At 40.3% G+C, this 23,171-nt stretch overlaps 1 protein-coding gene and 1 long non-coding RNA gene across 3 annotated transcripts in view; one reads left to right on the top strand and one right to left on the bottom strand.

Annotated features, from left to right (window-relative positions):
* Positions 1-3,625: 3,625 nt before the first annotated feature.
* On the bottom strand, positions 3,626-21,128 carry LOC111753226 (uncharacterized). Of its 2 annotated transcripts, XR_010321721.1 has the most exons (4): positions 20,735-21,128; positions 17,721-17,878; positions 16,697-16,772; positions 3,626-10,552 (listed from the first exon to the last, which is right to left on the bottom strand). It is a non-coding gene; the product is annotated as an uncharacterized LOC111753226 (long non-coding RNA). The 2 variants fall into 2 exon arrangements; XR_010321720.1 differs by lacking the exon at positions 16,697-16,772.
* The window catches only part of METAP2 (methionyl aminopeptidase 2), a 28,336-nt gene continuing 26,224 nt past the window's right edge, over positions 21,060-23,171 (top strand). Inside the window, exon 1 of the mRNA XM_064283712.1 lies at positions 21,060-21,280. Within this exon, the coding sequence (XP_064139782.1) occupies positions 21,130-21,280 (151 nt within the window). The 5' untranslated portion in view covers positions 21,060-21,129. The remainder of the gene's footprint in view (positions 21,281-23,171) is intronic.

Here is a 23,171-nt window from a genome sequence, read left to right as displayed (position 1 = left end):
AGGAAAAACAGATAGGGAGGAAGGAAGGAAGAAAGAGAGAAAGAAGAAAAAAGGAAGGAGGAAGGAAGGGAAAGAAGGGAAGAAAAAAGGGAGAGAGGAAGGAAGAGACAGAGAGGGAGGGAGGGAGAGAGAGAAAGAAAAAGAGCGAGAAAGAAAGACTGAATAAAGAAAGAAACTGGTGGCTGGGCAAATGGATGATACTGCTCATGGGAGCCATTAGAGCAGTGTCACTCAAAATTGGTCCTTGTACCACGAGCATCAGCATCACCTGGGAGCTTGCTAGAAAATCAAATCCTCAGGCCTTACCCTAATTTATCAAAATCTCTGGAGGCAGAAGCCAGGAATCTGTGTTTGAATAAGCCCTCCGGGTAATTCTGATGAACGCTCAAGTTTGGGGAAATAACTGAATGGACACATTTTACCAAGCAGGTTATGAAAGGCATGTGACTGTGAATGTAGGGGAAGTCTGGAACTGGCTAAACCAAAGTTATCTGTTTTCACAGGTCTGCAGTGAGGAAGATGACCACACGATGGAGAGCTGAGCAGCAGCGACAGCATCTAAGGACTGGGACAATGATGGACTGAGGATCATCAATGATTATTATTATTCTTAAAGAGAAACTTCCGAGACTCAGAGTTATAAGTGATTTTGCCTGTGAAGCAGCTAAGTTGAAGGATTTTTCCTTCCCTGATAAAGGTTATAATTCTACTTCTTGTATTGTGGCCTCCCTTTCCATGAAAAATCAAAGTATGAAAAATCAAGGATGACGGTTTCCACATTAAACTGACATCATTGCCCTATTTAACAAGCATACGCTAATTTGCATTACAGAAATACAAATCAGGCAAACTATACTACATATTTTCTTGGAAGGAGAGAAAAATGGCTTAAACACAAACAGTGTTTTTAAGGAGACCATTATCACCTTGAAATATAGAAAACAGGTCCTGAGGAACTTAGGGAGGTAGCAAGGTAAGAAGGAAGTAAAAGGATAAATTTGAGAACATCGAAGAACTTCTAACAGTTTTAGCCTATATTTACAACAAAGGGAAAGATGGAGCTGTTAAAAATCAAGTGTCAACTAAATAGACAATGGGTAAGTAGTAACTTTGGTAAGTAGACAGTACTCAATACCAGGGAAGCGAGCACAACTTGTATAAGGCAAGGCCATGGAAGCTCCATAGATACATCTAAACTCCCTGAGGGACTCAACTGCTGGCCTAAGGGCTGTGGGACCATGGTCTTGGGGAACATCTAGCTCAACTGGCACAACATATTTTATAAAGAAAATGTTCTACATTATACTTTGGTGAGTAGCGTCTGGGGTCTTAAAAGCCTGTGAGTGGCCACCTAAGATACTCCACTGGTTTCACCCCTTCGGGAGCAAGGGAAAATGAAGAAAACTAAGACACAGGTGAAAGATTAGTCCAAAGGACTAATGGACCAAAACTACCACAGCCTCCACCAGAGTGAGTCCAGTACATTTACATGATGCCTGGCTACCACCACTGACTGCTCTAACAGGGATTACAATAGAGGATCCTGGACAGAGCTAGACAAAATTACAGAACAAAATTTTAACTGACAAAAAAAGACCAGACTTACTGGCCTGACAGAGACTAGAGAAACCCCAAGAGTATGGCCCCTGGATATTCTTTGAGCTCAGTAATGAAGTCACTCCTGAAGCTCACCCTCCATTCAAAGATTTGACAGGCCCATAAATCAAAATGAGAGTAAAGGGGCACAGCTGACCAGGGGCAAGGGCAAGAAGACAAGAGGAGACAGGAAAGCTGGTAATAGGGAACCCAAAGTCAAGAAGGGAGAGTGCTGACAGGTCGTGGGGTTGTTAACAAATGTCATAAAACAATATTGTGTACTAACCGTTTAATGAGAAGCTAGGTTGTTCTGAAAACCTTCATCTAAAGTACAATTAAAAAAAAAAAAAGGTTGAAATGATAAAATAAATAAATAAATAAATAAAATTTGAAAGGAAAAAAAAATTTCAAGGGTCAAGAGTACCCAAGGTTCTTGCAAAAAATAAAAGAAGAAAATCTTCCCAACTCATTCTGAGGCCAGTATTACTCTAACATTAAAACCAAAGATATCACAAAAAGAAAACTACAGAGCAATATCCTTCATGAATATTTTCAAGGATTGAATTGTGTCCCCAAAAAATATGTATCAACTTGGTTAGGCCATGATTCCCAGTACTGTGTGGCTGTCCTCCATTTTGTGATTGTAATTTTATGTTAAAGAGGATTAAGGTGGGATTGTAACACCCTTTGTAAGGTCATATCCCTTATCCACGTAAAGGGAGTTTCCCTGGGGAGTGGCCTGCACCACCTTTTATCTTGCAAGAGATAAAAGGGAAGTGAGCAGAGAGTGGGGGACCTCATACCACCAAGAAAGCAGCGCTGGGGGCAGAGTGCGTCCTTTGGACCCAGGGTTCCTGCACAGAGAAGCTCCTAATCCAGGGGAAGATTTGATGACAAAGACCTTCCTCCAGAGCCAACAGACAGAGAAAGCCTTCCCCTGGAGCTGGCGCCTTGAATTTGGACTTCTAGCCTACTAGACTGTGAGAAACTAAATTTCTCTTTGTTAAAGCCATCCACTTTTGGTATTTCTGTTATGGCAGCACTAGGAGACTAAGACAAATATAGACACAAAATCCTCAACAAAATATTAGCAAATCAATCCAGCAACATATGAAAAGGTGTATATACCATATCAAGTGAGATTTATCCCAGGAATGCAAGGGTGGTTTAACACCTAAACATCAATCAATGTAACAACCATATTAATAGAATAAAGGACAAAAACCACTTGATCATCTTAATAGATGCAGAAAGAGTATATGACCAAATACAACAGCCTTTCAGGATAAAAAACATGTAACAACTAGGTATAAAAGGGAACTTCCTCACCTGATAAAGGGCATCTATGAAAAACCCAGAGCTAACATCATACTTAATGATGAAGTGTTGAAAAGTTTCCCCCCAAGATTAGGAACAAGACAAGGATGTCTGCCCTCACTACCAGTATTCAACATTGTACTGGAAGTTCTTGCTAGGGCAATTGGACCAAGAATAAGCAAATAAATAGATAAAATAAAAGGCATCAAGATTGGAAAGGAAGAAAAAGAAATTTCTATTTGCAGTTCATACGATCTTGTATATAGAAAATCCTAAGGAATCCACAAAGATTTACTGGAGATAAAACACAAGTTCAGCAAGGTTTTAGGATACAAAATCAGTATACAAATTTCAATACTACTATATTCTTATAATAAACAATCTGAAAATGAAATTAAGAAAACAACTCCATTTATAATAGCATCGAAAAGAATAAAATACGAACAAATTTAACAAAAGTCGTGTAAGTCTTGTACACTGAAGACTACCAAACATTCTTGAAAGAAATTAAAGAAGATCTAAATCAGTGGAAAGACATCTCTTTTCATGGATTGGAAGACTTAATATTGTTAAGATGGCAATACTCTCCAAATTGATCTATAGATGCAACACAATCCTTATCAAAATTCCAAGAGCCTTTTCCAGAAATTGACGAACTGATCTTAAATTCATATGGGAACCTCAAAAAAAAAAAAAGTATAAAGTTGGAAGACTCATATTCATTCACTAATTTCAAAAGCTGCTACAAAGTTACAATAATCAAGACTGTGTGTTACTGGAGTAAGGACAGACATGAAGATCAATGGAATAAACCGTCACATTTATAGTCAATTAATTTTTGACAAGGGTGCCAGACAATTCAACACAGAAAGAATAGTCTTTTCAACAATTGGTACGGGGACAGCTGGATATCCACATTCATAAGAATGAAATTGGACCTCTACTTCACACTATAAACAAAAATTAACTCAAAATGGATCAGTGGCCACAATATAAGAGCTAAAATTATAAAATTCTTAGAAAAAAACATAAGGGAAAATCTTCATGACCTTGTATTAGGCAATGATTTTATAGACATGACACCAAAAGGATGAGCAACAAAAGAAAAAATATATTGGACTTCACCAAAATTAATAACTTTTGTGCATCAAAGGACATTATCAATAAAATAAAAAAGACAACTTACAGAATGAGAGAAAATATTTGAAAATCGTATATCACATAAGGATTTAATATCCAGAATATATAAAGAATTACTACAACTGAACAATAAAAAGACAACCCGCTTAAAATATGGGCAAAGAACTTGAACAGACATTTCTCCAAAGAAGACATACAAATGGCCAATAAGCACATGCAAAGGTGTTCAACATTATTAGTCATTAAACAAAAAAACCAAACCCACTGTCACTGAGCTGATTCCGACTCACTGCAAGTCTGTAAGACAGAGTAGAATTGCCCCATAGGTTTCCAAGGAGCAGCTGGTGGATTTGAACTGCTGACCTTTTGGTTAGCAGCCAATCTGTTAACCACCGTGCCACAAGGGCTCCCATTAGTCATTAGGGAAACTCAAATCAAAACATCAATAAGATACCTCTTCATACTCACTAAACCTAAAAAAACAAACCCATTGCCATTGAGTGGATTTCGACTCATACCTACTAGTATGGCTATTACAAAAAAATTAGAAAATAACAAGTATTGATGAAGATGCAGAGAAACTGAAATCCTCATGCATTGCTGAAGGAAATGTAAAATGGTACAGCCAGTGTGGAAAACATTTTGGCAGTTCCTCAAAATGTTAAACACAGAATTATCATATTACCCAGTAATTCGACTCCTCAGAAGTGTTCCATAGGGTTTTTTGGGCTCAATCTTCACAGAAGCAGATTGCCAGGCCATGGTACTGCTGGGTAAGTTCCAAGTGCCAACCTTTAGGTAAGCAGTTGAGTGCAAACCGTTTTTGCCACCTCGTACCCACTGCTGTCAATTCTGACTCATAGCTACCCTAGAGGACAGAGTAGAACTGCCCCGTAGGGTTTCCAAGGAGCGCCTGGTGGATCTGAACAGCCATCCTTTTGGTTAGTAGCCGTAGCTCTTAACCACTATGTCAGAGACCTAGGTATACTCCTATGAGGATAATAATCAGCATAAAACTAATCCTAAATCACTTTTTCACTTCTCTCTTCAGTTCTGGTACCAGCTGCCCATGCAGCACTTCATCCTCTAACCCTAACCACCCAGAGCTAGGTGAGAGCCCACAAGTGAAAGGACACAGTCCTCCAGATTGCCAAGTAGGCCTAAGACTTCAGAAGTCAACTACAAGCTTGGGTGCCCCATAACACCCATACCTCTGACAGGCTCGCTACAAGTTTGGGGTTTTACAATTACCCCTTCAGGATGTTAGCCGCAAGCTCGGGGCACCTCCTGGCCTCCCTCACTTCTGATCTGCTGGTTATAAATTTGAGGGTTCCCTCTGCCCCTAAGGGTACCAGCTATAAACTCAGGGGTCCCCAGTCCCCTAACTTCTGGCCCACTGGCTCTCACTATTTCTTCGGGTTCAACAATTTGCTGCAATAACTCACAGAGCTCAAGAAAAGTGCTATGCTTATGATTACAGTTTTATTTTAAGAAAAAAAGATACAAATGAAGAGATACATAAGGTGAGGACTAGGAGGGCTCCCAACACAAAGCTTCCATGCCCCAAAAAGGGACATGATACCCTCTCATATGCCTGGATGCCTTTCACAACCAGGAAGCCTATGAAGCTTCCATGTCCAGAGTTTTTTGGGGGTTGGTCTCATTACATAATGCAAACTCCAGCTCCTTTCACCTGAGGTCGGTCAGTATCACAAGATGATCGTGAGGTATTATGTGGTGGGTCTTTCTGGCCCGGCCAATCCCCATCCCAGAGTCACCTCATTACCTCACCTAACCTGTTAGGTGTGGTCTGGAGTCCTTATTGAAGACACAAAAATTCCAAGTTTTTTTTATAGCTTATGTCTCAAGAACAGATGGTAAAAGCCAAATTCTTTGGGTGAAGTTAATGAAAACCCCACAATAGCCAAAAGAATTGAAAGCAGGGATTCAAACAGATATACTTGTACACCAATGTTCATAGTGGCATTATTCACAGTAGCCAAAAGTATTATGGCTTGAAATAATACAAAACACAAAAGTGTAACCCAAATGTTATGGCCTGGGTTGTGTTCCCCAAGAAAAGATACTGAAACGTTACACAAATAAGGCACGCCTTCTACATTCGTCTGCCGACGGTGCCCTCCCCACAAAAGTATTTTCATAAGTGCCTCTATGCCAATTTTTTTTTACACGTTGTAAAAAAAATTAGATTTGTTAGCAACTGGCCATCTAAGATGCATCAATAGGTCTCAACCCACCTGGAGCAAAGGAGAATGAAGAACACCAAGGACACAAGGTAATTATGAGCCCAAGAGACAGAAAGGGCCACATAAACCAGAGACGACATCAGCCTGAGACCAGAAGAACTAAGTGGTGCCCGGCTACAACTGATGACTGCCCTGACAGCAAACACAGCAGAGAAGCCCTGAGGGAGCAAGAGAGCAGTGGGATGCAGACCTCAAATTCTCATAAAAAGACCAGGCTTAATGGTCTGACTGAGACTAGAAGGACCCCAGTGATCATGGCCCCCAGACCTTCTGTTAGCCGAAGACAGGAACCATTCCCAAAGCCAACTCTTCAGACAGAGATTGGACTGGACAATGGGATAGAAAAAGATGCTGGTGAAGAATGAGCTTCTTGGATCAAGTAGACACTTGAGACTATGTTGGCATCTCCTATCTGGAGGGGAGATGAGAGGGCAGAGGGGGTCAGAAGCTGGCGGAACAGACACGAAAAGAGAGAGTAGAGGGAAGGAGCGGGCTGTCTCATTGGGGGAGAGCAATTAGGAGTACACAGCAAGGTGTATATAAATTTTTGTATGAGACTAACTTGATTTGTAAACTTTCACTTAAAGCACAATAAAAATAAAAAAAAAAGAAATTAGCACTGTGTGCTTATGAAAATACCTCATGGGGTGAGGGCATGGTTGGCAGACAGTGTAGAAGACACATTTACCTGCATTAAAATATGGTATGTTGAAGTGGTAACCCCTGTACTTGTTAATGTGAACCTGTGTGAAAATACGGTCTTTGAAGATGTTTTAGTTAACATGAGGTTACACTAGAGTAGGGTAGGTCCTAATCCTATATGACTGATGTCCTTATGAAAGAGAAGATATACAGAGACAGACAGAGAAAAGATGACCATGTAAAGATGTGCCTACCAGCCAAGGAATTCCAAAGATTGCCAAGAGCCACCAAAAACTAGTAGTCATGGAACTGCTTATCTCTTAAAGACCTCAGAAGCAATCAACAAGGCCAACACCCAGATCCCAAAATCCCAGGCTCCAGAACTGTGAGACAATAAATTTCTGTCCTTGAATACCAACCAGTTTGTGGTATTTTGTTACAACAGCTTTAGGAAGCTAATATAATACATCAGATATCCATCAACAGAGGAATAGATACACAAAATGTGGTATATTCATTCAATGGAATATTATTCAACTATAAGAAGGAATGAAGTTCTGAAAATGCTACAACATGGATGAACTTGAAAACACTATGCTAAGTGAAATATGCCAGGCACAAAAGGACAAATATTGTATGACTCTACTCATATGAAATATTGAGAATAGGCAAATTTATACAGATAAAAAGTAGAGCAGAGGCAACCAGGGGTAGGGGGTGTGGGGATGGGAAGTTATTGCTTATTGGTTACAGAATTTCTGTTTTGGGTGATGTACAAATCTTGGAAATAAATGGTGGTGAAGGTTGCACAACGTTGTGAATGTAGTTAATGTACTTAAAAATGCTTGAAATGGCAAATTATGTTTATTTTACCACAATAAAATATTAAAAAAAAATGAAAAGACAGATACCAGTGAAGAGTGTGCTTCTTGGCTCAAGTAGATACATAAGACTAAATGTGCAGCTCCTGTCTGGAAGTGAGATGAGAAGGCAGCAGAGGACAGCAACTGGCTGAATGGACACGGGAAACACAGGGTGGAGAGGAGGAATGTGCTGTCACATTGTAGGGCGAGCAACTAGGGTCACATAACAATGGGTGTATTAAGTTTTTGTATGTGAAACTGACCTGAATTGTAAACTTTCACTTAAAGCACAATAAAAGAAAAAAAAAAAAAATGAAAAGACAACCCACAGAATGGGAGAAAATATTTGCAGATCACATATATAATAAGGGTCTAGTAACCAGAATATGAAGGAGCCCTGGTGGTGCAGTGGTTAAAGCGCTCAGTTGCTAACCAAAAGGTTGGCAGTTCAAACCCAGCAGCCGCTCCAAGGGAGAAAGGTGTGGCAGTCTAATTCCGTAAAGATCGCAGCCTTGGAGATACTAAGGGGAGTTCTATTTTGTCCTATAGGGTTGCTATGAGTCAGAATTGACTAGATGGAGGTGGGTTTGTTTTGTTTTCTTATCCAGAATAAACAAAGAAATCACACAAATTCAACAATAAAAAGATAACAAAAAATAGGTAAAGGATTTGAATGAACATTTCTCCCCCCCCCCAGAAAAAATTCAAATAGCCAGCTGCAAATCAAAAACACAATGAGATACCACTTCATACCCATCAGGGTGTCTATAATCAGAAATGAACAATAACAAGTATTGGTGAGGATGTAGAGATATTGAGACTGTCTTTGAAAACATACGTTCACACAAATATTTATACAGAGATGTTCATAGCAGCATTATTCACAATAGCTAAAATGTGGAAAAAACCCTAACGGCCATTAAACTGATGAATTAATAAACAAAATGTGGCATATTCATACAATGGGATGTTATTCAGTCATAAAAAGGAATGAAATACTACACATGCTACAACACAGATGACGCTTGAAAACATTATGCCAAGTGACAGAAATCAGATGCATAAGGCTATATACTGTGAGTCTATCTATATGAATTGTCTATAATAAGCAAATCCATAGAAACAGAAAGTAGATTAGGGGTTATTAAGAGCTAGGAGAAGAGAGAAATAAGGAGTGACTGCTAATGAGTCTGGGGCTTCTATTTGGCTTGATGAAATGTTCTGGAATTTGATAGTGGTGATGGCTGTACAGCCTTGTAATATACTAATAACCATAGAATTGTAGACTTTAAAATAGTTAACTTCATGATATGTAAATTATAATTTAAAAAAAGGAAGGGAGGATACCTAAGAGCCTCAGCCAGTTCCAACTTCTACCCATACCAACCTACAGATGTCAACTGCTAGAGGTCAGGTCCTGAAAATATGTGAGAGCCTTAAAAAGTACTTACCTCCCGTCTCGCCAAATCCTGCCGGCTAATTTTCAGACCCAAAGAATTTTAGAGGTCTGTCTGTTCTGACTACAGAACAGCTTTATACCAGTGTTCCATTCAGAACCTAGAGGCCAGTTGATTCCATTCATGCCCTTTATCTCTGTCATCTTCAGTCACTGGAAATGGAAAGTTAGAGTTTCTGGATCACCTGGAAGTATGTGTGATTTTTCTCTTGTTGCTTCCAGGGTTTTATAAAATGAGAATAGAGAAATAAACAAATATATCAACCAACAGCAACACACTTAAGGGCACACGGGATATAATTTTTTTTTCTGAGTGGAAGTGGATGCAGGAGTGGGGGCCTCATGAAATAGGGTGAACCAGCCCAGCCTTGAATTCACATAGAATAAGATGCTGTTGAGGAGGGATCCAGTCAGCCCTGCAAAACCCCAGAGAAATTCAGGACTTAAAAACATTTAGTACGTCAGAGAGTAGAGCCGGGGCTAAAAGCAGAGGAATTAATTTAAAGTCTACATTGAGAATTCAGTCACCAAGACTACCCTTGCAAGCATAATGCCTGGCAGCTAGGCATTTCCCCCACCATCCAGGAAAAAATAAAGCGTAAAATAGAGGGTTCTAAAGAAACTGAATAAATGACCTGGGAGCCCTGTGGAAATTAGAAAGGGAGCTGACATCTAAGTACTAAGTTTTCGACATTCTAGTGTTTGTATCAGGATGATTTTGTTTTCATGTGTCAGAAATCTGTTTTTAACAATACAGGGATTTAATATCTTACACGCTTGGAGATAAGAGTGACTCTGCTGTTGCTGCTGCTGTTGTTGGCCCCGTTTGAGTGATCCCTGACTCATGGCAACTCCATGTACGACAAAAAGAAACGCTGCCAGGTTCTGCACCCGCCCCATGATTGGTTGCAGATCAGACCATTTTGGTCCATAGGGTTTTCATGGGCTAATTTTCAGAAGTAGATCGCCGGACCTTTCCTCCTAGTCCATCTCAGTCTGGAAGGGCCACCGAAACCTGTTCAGCAACATGCAAATCTCCACTGACAGACTGGTGGTGGCTGTGCATTAGGTCAACTGCCAGGAATCAAACCCAGGTCTTCCACATGGAAGGCGAGAATTCTAACACTGAACCAACACTGCACCCAGAGTGACTTCAGGGTTTTCCATTCCAGTGACTGAATAAACATAATCAAGGGCCCAGCTTCATTCCATGTTTCCGTTTTGTGTTCTTCAGATTTCACCCCCAGGGTCATTCTCAGGCTTGAAAACATCTAAAGGAAGAAAACAAACAGACGAAAACTCAGAGGACCACATATAGTGATATAAACTATTAGGAAGAGTGAATAAGGGGATGTTTTAGTGACCTGGAAACCCTGGTGGCATAGTGGTTAAGCGCTACAGCTACTAACCAAAGGGTCGGCAGTTCGAATCCGCCAGGCGCTCCTTGGAAACACTGTGGGGCAGTTCTACTCTGTCCTATAGCGTCGCTATGAATCGGAATTGACTCGACGGCACTGGGTTGGGTTTGGTTTTTTTTTAGTGAGCTAAATCTTCATCTATTACATTCACTAAAACCGATCTTTTTTTTTTTTTTTTAATGAATTAAAGATAAGAAATAAAAATGGTTCCTACTGGAGAGCTGTCCTGTTGCTGTTTATTACCAACCCTCTGTAATTTTCCTAACATATGTTTATTATTTTAATAAAAGATGGACATTTTATTTTAAAAATAATTAGCTTCTACAGTCATCTACCCTTTTCTCCTCTCCTACAAATATTCACTCACTGCCTCTTCATTGTCATGTGGAGCTGGGCAGGTCACGCCACTCTTTTCACCATTTTTGTTTGTTTTTCATTTAGGGTATGATCTATCATTGCTATATATTTTTTTCTTTAATTCTTTTTTATTGTAATATACACACAATAACACATACCATATTTCATCATTTTCTACACATACACTTCAGTGACAGTTATTACATTCTTCAAGTTTTTTGCTCTTTTTTCCAAATTATCCCACCACCATTAACATGTCTTCAAGGCATTCTAAAAACCCCCCCATTCCGCCTACCCCTGGTAACCGCTAATTTCTTTTGGTTCCTGTTGTTGTTGTTGTTAGGTGCTGTGGAGTTGATTTTGCCTCATAGCAACCCCATCCTGACAGAGTAGAACTGCCCCACAGAGTTTTCTAGGCTGTAGTCTTTATGGGAGATTGCCAGGTCTTTCTCTCACTTTGCTTATTTCATATAAGTGATATCATACAGTATTTGTCTTTTTGTATCTGATTTATTGTGCTTAGCATAATGTCCTCGAGGTACGTCCATGTTGTAGCACGCATCAGGTATCACTGTTGTTTTTTAAGGAATGAATAAATTTTTCTCAGTTTAAGTGTCTAATGTGGTAGATACCCATAGAAACAATCCATACAAACATTCTTTGGAATTCTCCATAATTTTTCACACTGTAAAAGAGTTCTGAGACCAAAAAGTTCGAAAACCCCTAACGCTTTTCCATATTACAACCTCCCTCATAATATATTCCTAGTTCAACTCTACCCAACTCTACCTTCAACATCAAAATAACCATCATCCTATAGTAAGTAGAGTTCAGTACTGGGGAAGCTAAGACAGCCTATGAATGGTACCTTCTTTGTCTTCCAGTGTTTCATTTTGCTCTTATTTTTCTTTTGTGAGCCCTTGATATTGAACGGTATGCATCCTTGACAAACAAGTATTTGAAACTTCCATCTGGGTAATGATACTTCTGGTACCTTGGACACAGAAATACTGCTTGGAACCATACTTAAAAGAAAAAAAAAGCAACTATTGCTGTCAAGTTGATCCTGACTCATAGTGGCCCTATAGAACAGAGTAGAACTGTCCCATAGGGTTTCCAAGGAATGGCTGGTGGATTTGAACTGCCGGCCTTTTGGTTAGTAGCTGAACACTTAACCACTGTGCCACCAGGGATCCTGCAACCATATATGTTCCCCAAAGTCCAGCCTCAAGTACATAGATCCTACACAGAAATCATGGGAAAGTAAAGGAGTTATATTACTAAGTAACTATACTCCAATTACAAAAGGAGACAGTAATACATTGTAAGAGAAAAGGTAATTTAGGATGTCACTGAACACAACTAAGATATGGAGAGAATTACAGAAGGCAAGAGATCTACATTAAATGTCAAGAAAGGCCCTCTCCAGGGGAACAAAAGAGAGAATAATACAAGAGTCAATAACAGTGGAATTAAGATAAAGGATCTTTGCTCCTTTAGCTGATGTTTAGGATAGTGCATCCCAATCTTTATGAGTATCTTTTTGGGTGCTCTCTAGCTGCTCTTGTTAAAGTCACTAGGGGCCTTCTAATGGACAAAATCAATGGTCTACTTTGAGACTTTATTCTACTTGGTCTTTCTACAATAGTTGATATCTCTGACTAAACTTTATTTCTTTAAGGTGTCTTCTCTCTTCCCTTCTCTAGGATTATTCTCTAAAGCATTTCCTCCTTCTCCTACCATTCTTTTGTAATCTCCTTAATAGCATTACCCATCATCCCATCATAAAGCAAACAAAAAAAACCCAAAACATTATTATTTTTCTGGGTCATATTCTCTTTTTGGTCTTTTTCTCTTCTCCCTGAATACCTCATTCATAGTCTTTTACCTCACCCTAATGACTCCCATATCTCTAGATTCATGTTTCCAACTGACTACTAGATATCTTTGCCTGGATGCCCACAGGCATCTCGAATTTAGAATACCAAAGCTTATCTTTTCCTTCCACCCCCTCCAAAACCTCCCTCTCCTCCTTTTTCCCTATCTCAGGGAGTGGTACAATTACCCACCCAGGAACCCAAGGCAGAAACCTGGGTGTCATCCTCCACTGCTCCCTCTTTACTTCAAATGGACTACTGCAGTAAATTCTCTTAATCCTGCTCTAGAAATGTCTCTGCAATCCAACTTCTCCTCTCTAGCCTCCCAGCCACAATCTTTACCTAAATTCTCATTATCTTCCAAATGGACTAATACAATATCATCTTAGCAGGTCTCACCTAGGCTCTCTCCTTTATGTTTCTATCTTTAGAGCAGAGGCCACCTAGATTTAGAGATTACACTACCCAGAAAAGTTTCAAAGATGATTTTAGGAACTGACATAGTGTTGCTCTTTCTTGTCCAGACAGAAAAAACAAACATCATCTATTCTCACTGTCATTTAATGACTAAAAAGCCAAACCAAAACCAAAACTCACTGCCACTGAGTAGATACCAACTCATACCAACCCTATAAGACAGAGTACTACTGCTCCATACGGTTTCCAAGGCTGTAAATCTTTACGGAAGCCTGGAAGCCAACTGCCACATCTGTCTCCCAAGGAGCACCTGCTGGGCTCAAACTGCTAATCTTTTGCTTAGCAGCCAAGCGCTTTAACCAGTATGCCACCAGGGCTCTTTAACTAAAAAACACTCAATGTTTAATTTCAAAAAGTACATATTCTCAGAATAGAAAAGAGTTACTTAAATACATTTGGCTGTTTTAACAAAGCACAGTTTACTGGATGGGAACCACTGCTCTAAATCTAGCCTATCATTAGAATGATCTTTTCAAAAGCATTCCCCAGCTTAAATATCTCTGTATGTATTACAGAGAAAACTTAACTTAACCATATTATCTACATACACATCATTTTATTTGCTTTTAACAACTACATAGTACTCATTGTGTTGATACACCAAAGATACTTATTGTGATCTTCTATTATTAAGCATTTGAGTCACTTAACTTTTTACGTTAAAATTTAAATACCTTTTGCTATATATATTACCTCAAGCTTAAAATAAATACCATACTCTTTAGGGTAACATGTTGCTGCTGTTAGGTTCCATCGAGTCAGTTCCGACTCATAGCGACTCTACGTATAACAGAACAAAACACTGCCTGGTCCTGCGCCATCCTCACCATTGTCGTTATACTTGAACCCACTGTTGCAGCCACTGCGTCAATACATCTTGCTGAGGGTCTTCCTCTTTTTCACTAACCCTCTACTTTATCAAGCCTGACGTCCTTCTCCAGGGACTGGTCCCTCCTGATAACATGTCCAAAGTACGTGAGATAAATTTTCACTATCCTTGCTTATAAGGAACATTCTGGCTGTACCTCTTCCAAGACAGATTTGTTCGTTGTTCAGGCAGTCCATAGTGTATTCAATATTCATAATTCAAAGGCATCAATTCTTCTTCCATCTTCCTTATTCATTGTCCAGCTTTCACATGCCTATAAGGTAACTGAAATTACCATGGCTTGAGGCAGGCACACCTTAGTCCTCAAAGTGACATCTTTGCTTTTCAAGACTTCAAAGAGGACTTTTGCAGCAGACTTGCCCAATGCAACATGTACTCTGATTTCCTGACTACTGCTCCCATGGGGGTTGACTGTGGATTCAAGTAAAACGACATCCTTGACAACTTCAATCTTTTCTCTATTTATGATGTTGCTTGTTGGTTCAGTTGTGAGGATTTTTGTTTTCTTTATGTTGAGATGTAATCCATACTGAAGGCTGTAGTCTTTGATTTTCATCAGTAAGTGCTTCAATTTCTCTTCAATTTCAGCAAGCAAGGTTGCACCTTCTGCATATTGCAGGTTGTTAATGAGTCTTCCATCAGTCCTGATGCCAAGCTTTTCCTCATACAGTCCAACTTCTAGGATTATTTGCTCACCATACAGATTGAATAAGCATGGTGAATACAACCCTGAGGCACACCTTTCCTGAATTTAAACCATGCAGTATTCCGTTGTTCTGTTCGAATGACTGCCTCTTGGTCTACGTACAGGTTCCTCAGGAGCACAATGAAGTGTTCTGGAATTCCCAGTCTTCGAAATGTTATCCATAATTTGTTATGATGCACACAGCTGAATGCCTTTGCATAGTCAATAAGACACAGGTAAACACCTTTTTTCATTCTTAGCTTTTAGCCAAGATAGCTATATAGTATTTTTTTTTTTTTTTACTGTATAGATTTGGAAAAAAAGATCCTTAGTGTTTCCCTTAATGTTGAGCAATTGGGCATTCCTGAGTTTTTCTAATGTCTTTTGTAATACATTTCCTGTTACCCCTTGCTAAAAGTTACATAATGCATAAGTGTGCCTTAAGATATGTAGGCTGTCTTACAGTCCAAACCAATGGGAGTATTTTCAGGAGCCTAGCTTACTAACAGTGATAATAAAAAAAAAAAAAAATTTTTTTTTTTTTATAGCTAACATTTATTACTACTGTAATAAAGCTAACACAACTGTTACTATTGTGGCAGGCTAAGTGATTTCTATCAATTTTGAAATTTAATTGCCACAATAGTCCTAGAATATGATAGTATTATCACCCTCATTTTACTAATACGGAAACTGAAATTTGGAGAGGTTAAGTGACTTTCTTAGTAATAATACATGTTTTGACAAAGTAACAAATGTCTTATTAGAATACATTATTTTATAATAGAAAAAGTATCTCCCTAAGTACTACACAATGATAATGAACAATGATGAATCATCAAAGCATCTCATTAACATGGATGAATCTGGAGGGCATTATGCTGAGGGAAATAAGTCAATCACAAAAGGACAAATAGCGTCTGAGACCACTACTGTAAAAACTCATGAAAAGGTTTACACACAAAAAAGTATCTCCCTAAGGAAGAAAAAAAAAAAACTTTTTTTCTCTGCTTATCTAGTTAACCATTGGAGACAAAAATGACTTCACGTAATTAGCTAGAAAAAATATTCTAGTGTGCGCTACTACTGAGTTACATTTGTTGTTATAGATCTTCCTCTAAGATTCTTACTTAGGTTTTCAACATTCTTGTACCCCATTCAATTTCCTCTTGTAGAAAAAACCAAAACCAAATGAAGAGTATGACACATGACAAAAGAAGCTCTTCTTTGAAAATCTTAACTTACAAATTCATAAAAAAGATGATAATAAGCTACTATTTTAAGTCTAATTACTTAGTTATCTCAAACTCTGGAGTGTTCTGGAAAATGATCACCAACCATAATATCCATTGCTGTACTACTGAAGTATGTACAGTATTGTTTTCTACTATCACTTTAAAGAAAACACTGGTGGCATAGTGGTTAAGAGATATGGCTGCTAACCAAAAGGTCAGCAGTTCAAACCCATTAGGCACTCCTTGGAAACCCTGTGGGGCAGTTCTACTCTGTCCTATAGGGTCGCTATAGGGTCTCTATGAGTTGGAATCGACTCGACAGCAGTGGGTTTCGTTTTGGGCTTTATCACTTTAAATTTTTTTTCCTTTTCTCTTTTTAGAAAAAGAAGGGGGGGAAGTAGAGTGTAATCTCTTCACATACGGCAAATAAACAGTGTTTTATCATTGCATTTAGGCATTTCATTCTTATTTATTTACATGCTAAACTTTCTTGAGGGTTCAAATATGGGTCTTATTCCTTTTTGTATCTTCCACCAGGCAAAATTATTTCCTCCTAGTTAGCAATCAATAAAAAAATTTATTTCCTCCTAGTTAGCAATCAATAAATATTTACTGAATGGAAATTTCAATAGGGAAGGCAGAATACAGAGTTGTTAAACTGGGTGTCAGACAATTCTAACTCTGCTATTTACATTCTATTTTTTTTTTATGGCCTGGGCTACGTTATCTTCTGCCACCACCACCAATTGCCCTGGAGATGATTCCAATCCTGATGACCTCATGTGTGTCAGAGTAGAACTGTGATCCATAAAGTTTTCAATGAATGACTTTTTGGAAGTAGACTGCAAGGCCTTTCTTCTGAGGAGCCTACAAGTGGACACGAACCTCCAACCTTTTGGTTAGCAGCCAAGTACATTGACCATTTTGCTCTATCTAGAGACTCTTGTACCTAACCTCTCTAGATCTAATTAAGTGCCGTTTATACAATGAATGTTTATTGAGCTCCTACTATGCTCTAGGTCTTATGGCATTCCTACTATACTCTAGATCTTGAGGTAGGGGCTGGTGATAGAGTACAAAATATACATGGTCTTGTTTTCATGGAGCTCAAGGTTGTTGGGAAGACAGACATTAAGACAAATCATCACACAAATAAATAAAGTACAAATTGCAGTAAGTACCATGAAAAAAGGTTGAGAATTCAATGAGAGATTTTAAGGAAAAAGGGGGGCTGATTTAGAGAGTTGAGGAAGAATTCTCTGAAGATGTGGCATGAAAGCTGAAACTTGAAGGATGAGGAAATTCCTCACTTCCTTGTCTTCCACTCATCCCCCTACCTTCTTTAGTCTGACTTCCATCTCTCTACCTAAATAGCTCTTGCTAAGGTCCCCAGTGGCTTTCATGCTACTACATACTTCTGAGATTTTCAGTCCTCTTACATGGCCTCTCAGCAGCAGGCAACACAGTTAATCACCCCTTCCTTTTTGAGACTCCATCTTACCTTGGCTTCTCCAATGAATGCCTCCCGATCTCTTCCTCCCTTTCGGGCTGCCTCTTCAGGCCCCTTTGCAAATTCATCCTCCACAACCCATCCATTAAATGTTAAAATTCCGCAAGGCTTAGTCCCAGGTCCTCTTTTCTTCTTACTCCAGACTTACACTGCCCAATAGAAATATAATGTGAGCCACTCATGTCATTTCAAAAATTTTAAAGTAAAAAGAAACAGGCACAATTAATTTTAATAATATATTGCATTTCCTTTAACCCAGTATATTTAAAAAATTATCATTTCAACAGGTAATCAATGTAAAATTACTGAGATACTTTACATTATTTTTTTTTCCATACCTTCTGTAATCTGGTATGTATTTTACACTTACATTTAAATTTGGACTAGCCACATTTTAAGTGATCATTAGCCATATGTGGTTAGTGTCCAATTCACCATATGGACTCCCCGGTCTAGATTCACTTGTTAGGTGATCTTATCTCTGTCAAAGGTCCAACTCCCACGCGTAAGTTGATGACTCAAATTTTTATTTTCCATCAAACTTTTCTTCTGAGCTCCAGTTCCTTACAGTCATCTGCCTTCTTGACATCGCCATTTGGAGGCCTCAAGACGCCTTAGATCCAGCATGTCTCACATCAAACTCATGATCTTTCCTTTCAAACCTGGGAGTGTTTTCCTATCTCTGTGATTCACATCATCATTCGCCCAGCTTAACAAACATAAGGGGGTCTCCTTCAACTCCCTTTATATAATACACCCCCAAGTCTTGCCCAATTTATTCCTATATAACCCTTAAATCTATTCATAATCCATCTTCACTCTGATCGAAGCCACTATCATCTCTTGCTTGGATGACTGCAGTCGCCTCTAAGTTGGTCTCCCTGTGTCCACTATGGCTGCCCTCAAATCTACTCTGCACACAGCAACTATTGTCATTTTTTCAAAATCTGATAATGTTAACTGAAAATCTCACCATATTAACTTTCCCCTTACCCATTAAAATATTGAAGGGGTCTCCACTGCTCTTAGGACCAAGATAAAGGTCTTAAAAAGGTCCAGAAGGCCCTGTAAGGTCTCCTCCCTCCCTTCTCCTTCCTCCAAGGGTTGTATTTAGGTTTCCAGGCTCATGTCATCACACTCATTTTCCCTTTTACCTCTTTGCATTCTAGGCATTATTTTTCAGTTCCTTAAATGTGTTATACTCACTCCTGTTTCACAGAGGAGGAAACTGGGGTTCAAAAAAGATAATGGGAGCTATCCAGAGACACAAAGTCATAACAAAATGACCACTGTAATACTAGAATCCATGTCTCCTCTTTTAAATACAATGAATCTCTATTGTTCCCTTTGCTCTATCCTTTGCCTACTCCTCCTTCAGATCTCAGCCTAACTGCCACTTAGTCAGGGAAGCATTATTGTGTCCTCCTATCTAGGCAAATCCCCTTATGATATGCTCTCATACCACCAGTTATAAATTTACCTCTATTAGCATCATTCATTGATTAATGTCTATTTTTGTTAACAGGCTCCTTGATGACAAAGGCCATATATGATTTTGCTCTCTAATCTATTGCCAGACTCAGGCAACATACTAGACATTCAATGGATAGATGGATGTATGAGTGAATGCATTACAGGCAAAGAGCAGCCTGGACATAAAAAACAGAATGTGTGAACTGCTCCGAAGTCAAAAAGAATTTTGAGAGCTGGAACGAGAAAGAGAATGAGACTAGGCATTTGTAAGAATTTTGTATAAACGGTAGTTACTTCTATTTTCTTGGTACTGTGGTTAGTTCAACAGTTACACTGCCAGCGTATTAACCAGAGAAAGCAATTTAAAATCTATATAGAGGTATATTTTGAGAAACAGTAAAGTAAAGGAATGAGAGAAGTAGTTTTTAGTATAACTGGGAGGCACCGCCTGAACCTTTGAAAGACAGATGACGTACTTATGCTGCTGGGGTCAGAGCCTATGTAAAATTTACTGTACAATCCCTGGCAAGAAAGCCCTTAAAGTCATTTTGATGCCCATGAAGCACGGTCCCTAGTTTAAATGGGAAACATCCACACTTTCTAGGTAGACAAAGAATTCAGGAGAAATTGGGGGCAGTTAAGGAGTTGGTGGGGAAGTCCCTGCATGGTGCAAATGGATAAGCTGCTTGCTGGGAGGTTCAAGTCCACCCAAAAGCACCTCAGAAGAAAGGCCTGGCAATTTACTTCCCAAAATCAGCCACTGAAAACCCCCCAGACCAGTTCTATTCTGACACTCATGGTCAGTATCCACTTGAAGCCAACTTGTTTGGTTGTACGGAGTTGGTGCAGACAGCTAATAACAAACCTCGCAGGCCACATACTAAATCTCAAACCGCAGTTTGGACGGAGGGCTTTCTCATAAAGGATTGGGGGAGGGGTAGTAATAAGCACGTGTAAAATTAAATTCTGTTGACTTCATACGTCCAAACGAAAGAGAAGAAAATGAGAAATTGGAGTGTCAGATTCAACATTAATAGTAAAGGCTGTGTGTATGTATGTGTGTGTGTGTGCGGCGGTGGTTTGCGGTTTTAAGATTGAAACATAAGCAGACTAGTGTCTGTGTGTGGTGGCTGTCTGTGGTTGGAAGGTTGAAGTTAACATAGAGTAGGTACACTGGGAGGGAGATAATAGCTGCAGGACCTGTGACCGAGATCCTCAGGGACAGAACCTAAATCTCTGAACCAACAAGTTTTGTTATGAATTGGAATACAGAGAAGAATGAGGGGGTCCCATCTGAAACCATCTGGGATTTAGAGCACACGCAACTAACGTGAAATTTCAGCTTCCAAAATTATCTCAAGAGCCTGGAATGCCTCACCGTGAGCTGTGACTGTGGATATAAACGCAGTCTTCTGGAATAATATTAAAAAAAAAAAAAAAAAGGAGTGTGTTCAAGCCAACACATTTTTTTTTTTACCTCCCTCCCTCTTCGTGTACACTTTATACAGCGCGAACATAAAACTTTTCAGTACCAGCAGAGTACGCCCCTCCCTCTTGCGTGCTTCGCCTCTCCATAGGGCAGGCACATCCATCTCAGTTCACTCCGGAGCTAAGATTTCCTTTCAACTTGACCCTACTCGGGCCGACTTGCCCCGGGGATGCCCGAGGCGCAGGGCAAGGCGAGCGTCCGTACTAGTCCCAGGCAACCGCCGGCAGAGCTGCCAGGATCCCACACTAACCACAGCCGCAGCCGCGCCCGCCACGAGGCGAACCAGGACAACTCGCGAACAGTCCCAGAGCCCGAGTCCTCCACTGCCCCAGCATTCCGTGCGCCCCTACCATCGAGAGCAGCTTCCGGAATCGCTGGTTTAAGTGGGTGACGAAGAAGCGGGCCCTTGCCGCTCTGTCTCGCGCTCTCTCGGGCAACATGGCGGGCGTGGCGGAGGGAGCGACCACCGGGAGCCACTTGAATGGCGACTTGGACCCGGACGACAGGGAGGAGGGAGCTGCCTCTACGAATGAGGAGGCAGCCAAGAAAAAAAGACGGAAGAAGAAGAAGAGTAAAGGGGCTGCTGCAGGTAAAGGGTTTTATGTTTTCCCGGTCCCTGCCATGGATGGCCGAACGGCTCAGGCCCGGCTCGAGTGGCAGGGACTGGGGACCCGGAGCCCAGGGCTGGACTGATTTACGAGTCTGAGCGAGTGGCAAGGCACGGGCTACTGATTCTCAGTCGCAGATAGAGGCAGCTTCTCCGGTGGTACTAGAGGGCTGGGTGCGGGTGAAATGGAGGAGAAAAAAGTGCCTCAACTTCTCGTGTGGTGGTTCCGGGGTCTCTGGGCCTGAGCCCCTAGATTGGCAGGACTCATGTGCACGGACTGGAAACCTTGCACAGGGCCTCAGTCCTACTGCCTTTTACGTGGTTTGGCAGCCTCCTCAAAAATCCGGTTCCGACCTGCCTCTTTGCTGGGGAAACCTGGAATGTATTTTCGTCAAGGTTGGGGGGGGGTGGTGGGCAAGTCTTAGTGTCTTGACTGCACATCTCCCCACCATCCTAGATCACTTAGGGATTTTGTTGCTGGCTGCATTTTTGGGGCGGGGGGGGGCGCTGTGTGTGCGCGCTCGCGCGCGCCTTCTTATCACTGAGCAGTAGTTGCCGAATATTTGGTGGGGGTGCGAATGTTCACTTGCCTAATACCTTGGGATCGTCAAGCCTTAGGGCTTTAGGCCTGAATTATGATGACTCTTGCGGATTTAGGGAGCAGTCAAGATAGGATATTCTGTGTCGCGGAGTGGGAAATCTCGGGCCTGTAACTTCTAAATCCACTAGTAGGGCAAGGAAAACACAGCTGAAAGTTTACAGTTGGATTATATGCTGAGCTAGGAACTTTACAAATTTTTTTTATTTTTAATAAGTCAATGTTTTTGTTGCACAAGGCCCTTCATTTTAGGAAAAAAATTAATTTACCGGTTTCTAATTAAAATCAGCCAGAGAAAGGAGGGAAATATGGAGAGGCCAAGAGTGATGGATGTGGAGTTGAGAGATGTTGGGAGAGGGTAATCTACATCTTTCAGAAATTTTTGATTAGATGATTAGCTTGCTGTACGCTGAGTCGGATTGGCGTGGGTGGGAGTGGAGGAGGGAGAGTTGTAGTGTTGCTGGGACTGTTCCAGAGTAAAATTTAACTCTAGCACATAGTTTGTTGGCTGTCCCTGGCTTTCGGATGAAATCCAGACTCTTCAGTTTGCCCTTTAACGTCGTCACTAGTCTGGCTCTAATATATTTTTAACAGTTGTATCGTCATACGAATTCTCTACGATAGTCAGAATGTCATTTTTTTAATATGCTACACACACATATTGCTTCTACAGCTAGATTGTAATCATTTCTAGGTTAGGGACCTGGTTTTGTGTTTGGATGTTTCAGAAGTTTGTTTTTTTGGTAATGGAATAACCCATTGCTGTCAAGTCGATTCCAACTCATAGCGACCCTAAAGGACAGAATAGAACTGCCCCGTATGGTTTCCAAGGAGCAGTTCGTGGATTCGAACTGCCGACCTTTTGGTTAGCAGCTAAGCATTAACCAGTCCACCAGCAAGGCTCCAATAATGGAATATCTTTTCCTATTTCGATATTCCTGAACCCTTGTCGATAACTTCTTTCTCCACGAAGCCCTGAAGATCCTGGGGCAGTCATACATCAGTCCTCTTCTTATTAAGGCCTCTAGGTGAGCTTTGCCTATCTTGAGTACTTGTCTGATAATTAAACTATTTGTTGTAGTCTAATTGTTGAAGCTCTTTAAAGATTTAAAGTACTTAAGGATAAGGACCAGGTTCTACACTTTTGTTTATCCTGTAGCTGATAGCACAGAGGATGCTTAGTAGACATTTTGTTGAATGAATTAATGAATGGACAGTATGACTTAGGGATGAAAGATTTTATTCTGTCTTGAAACAAGTTCTGTTACGGTCCCT

Source organism: Loxodonta africana, chromosome 4, assembly GCF_030014295.1.
Source record: "Loxodonta africana isolate mLoxAfr1 chromosome 4, mLoxAfr1.hap2, whole genome shotgun sequence".
In the NCBI taxonomy this organism is placed as follows: Eukaryota; Metazoa; Chordata; class Mammalia; order Proboscidea; family Elephantidae; genus Loxodonta; species Loxodonta africana.
Note: the sequence above shows the minus strand (reverse complement) of the source record. Positions and strands in the feature narration are given on the sequence as shown.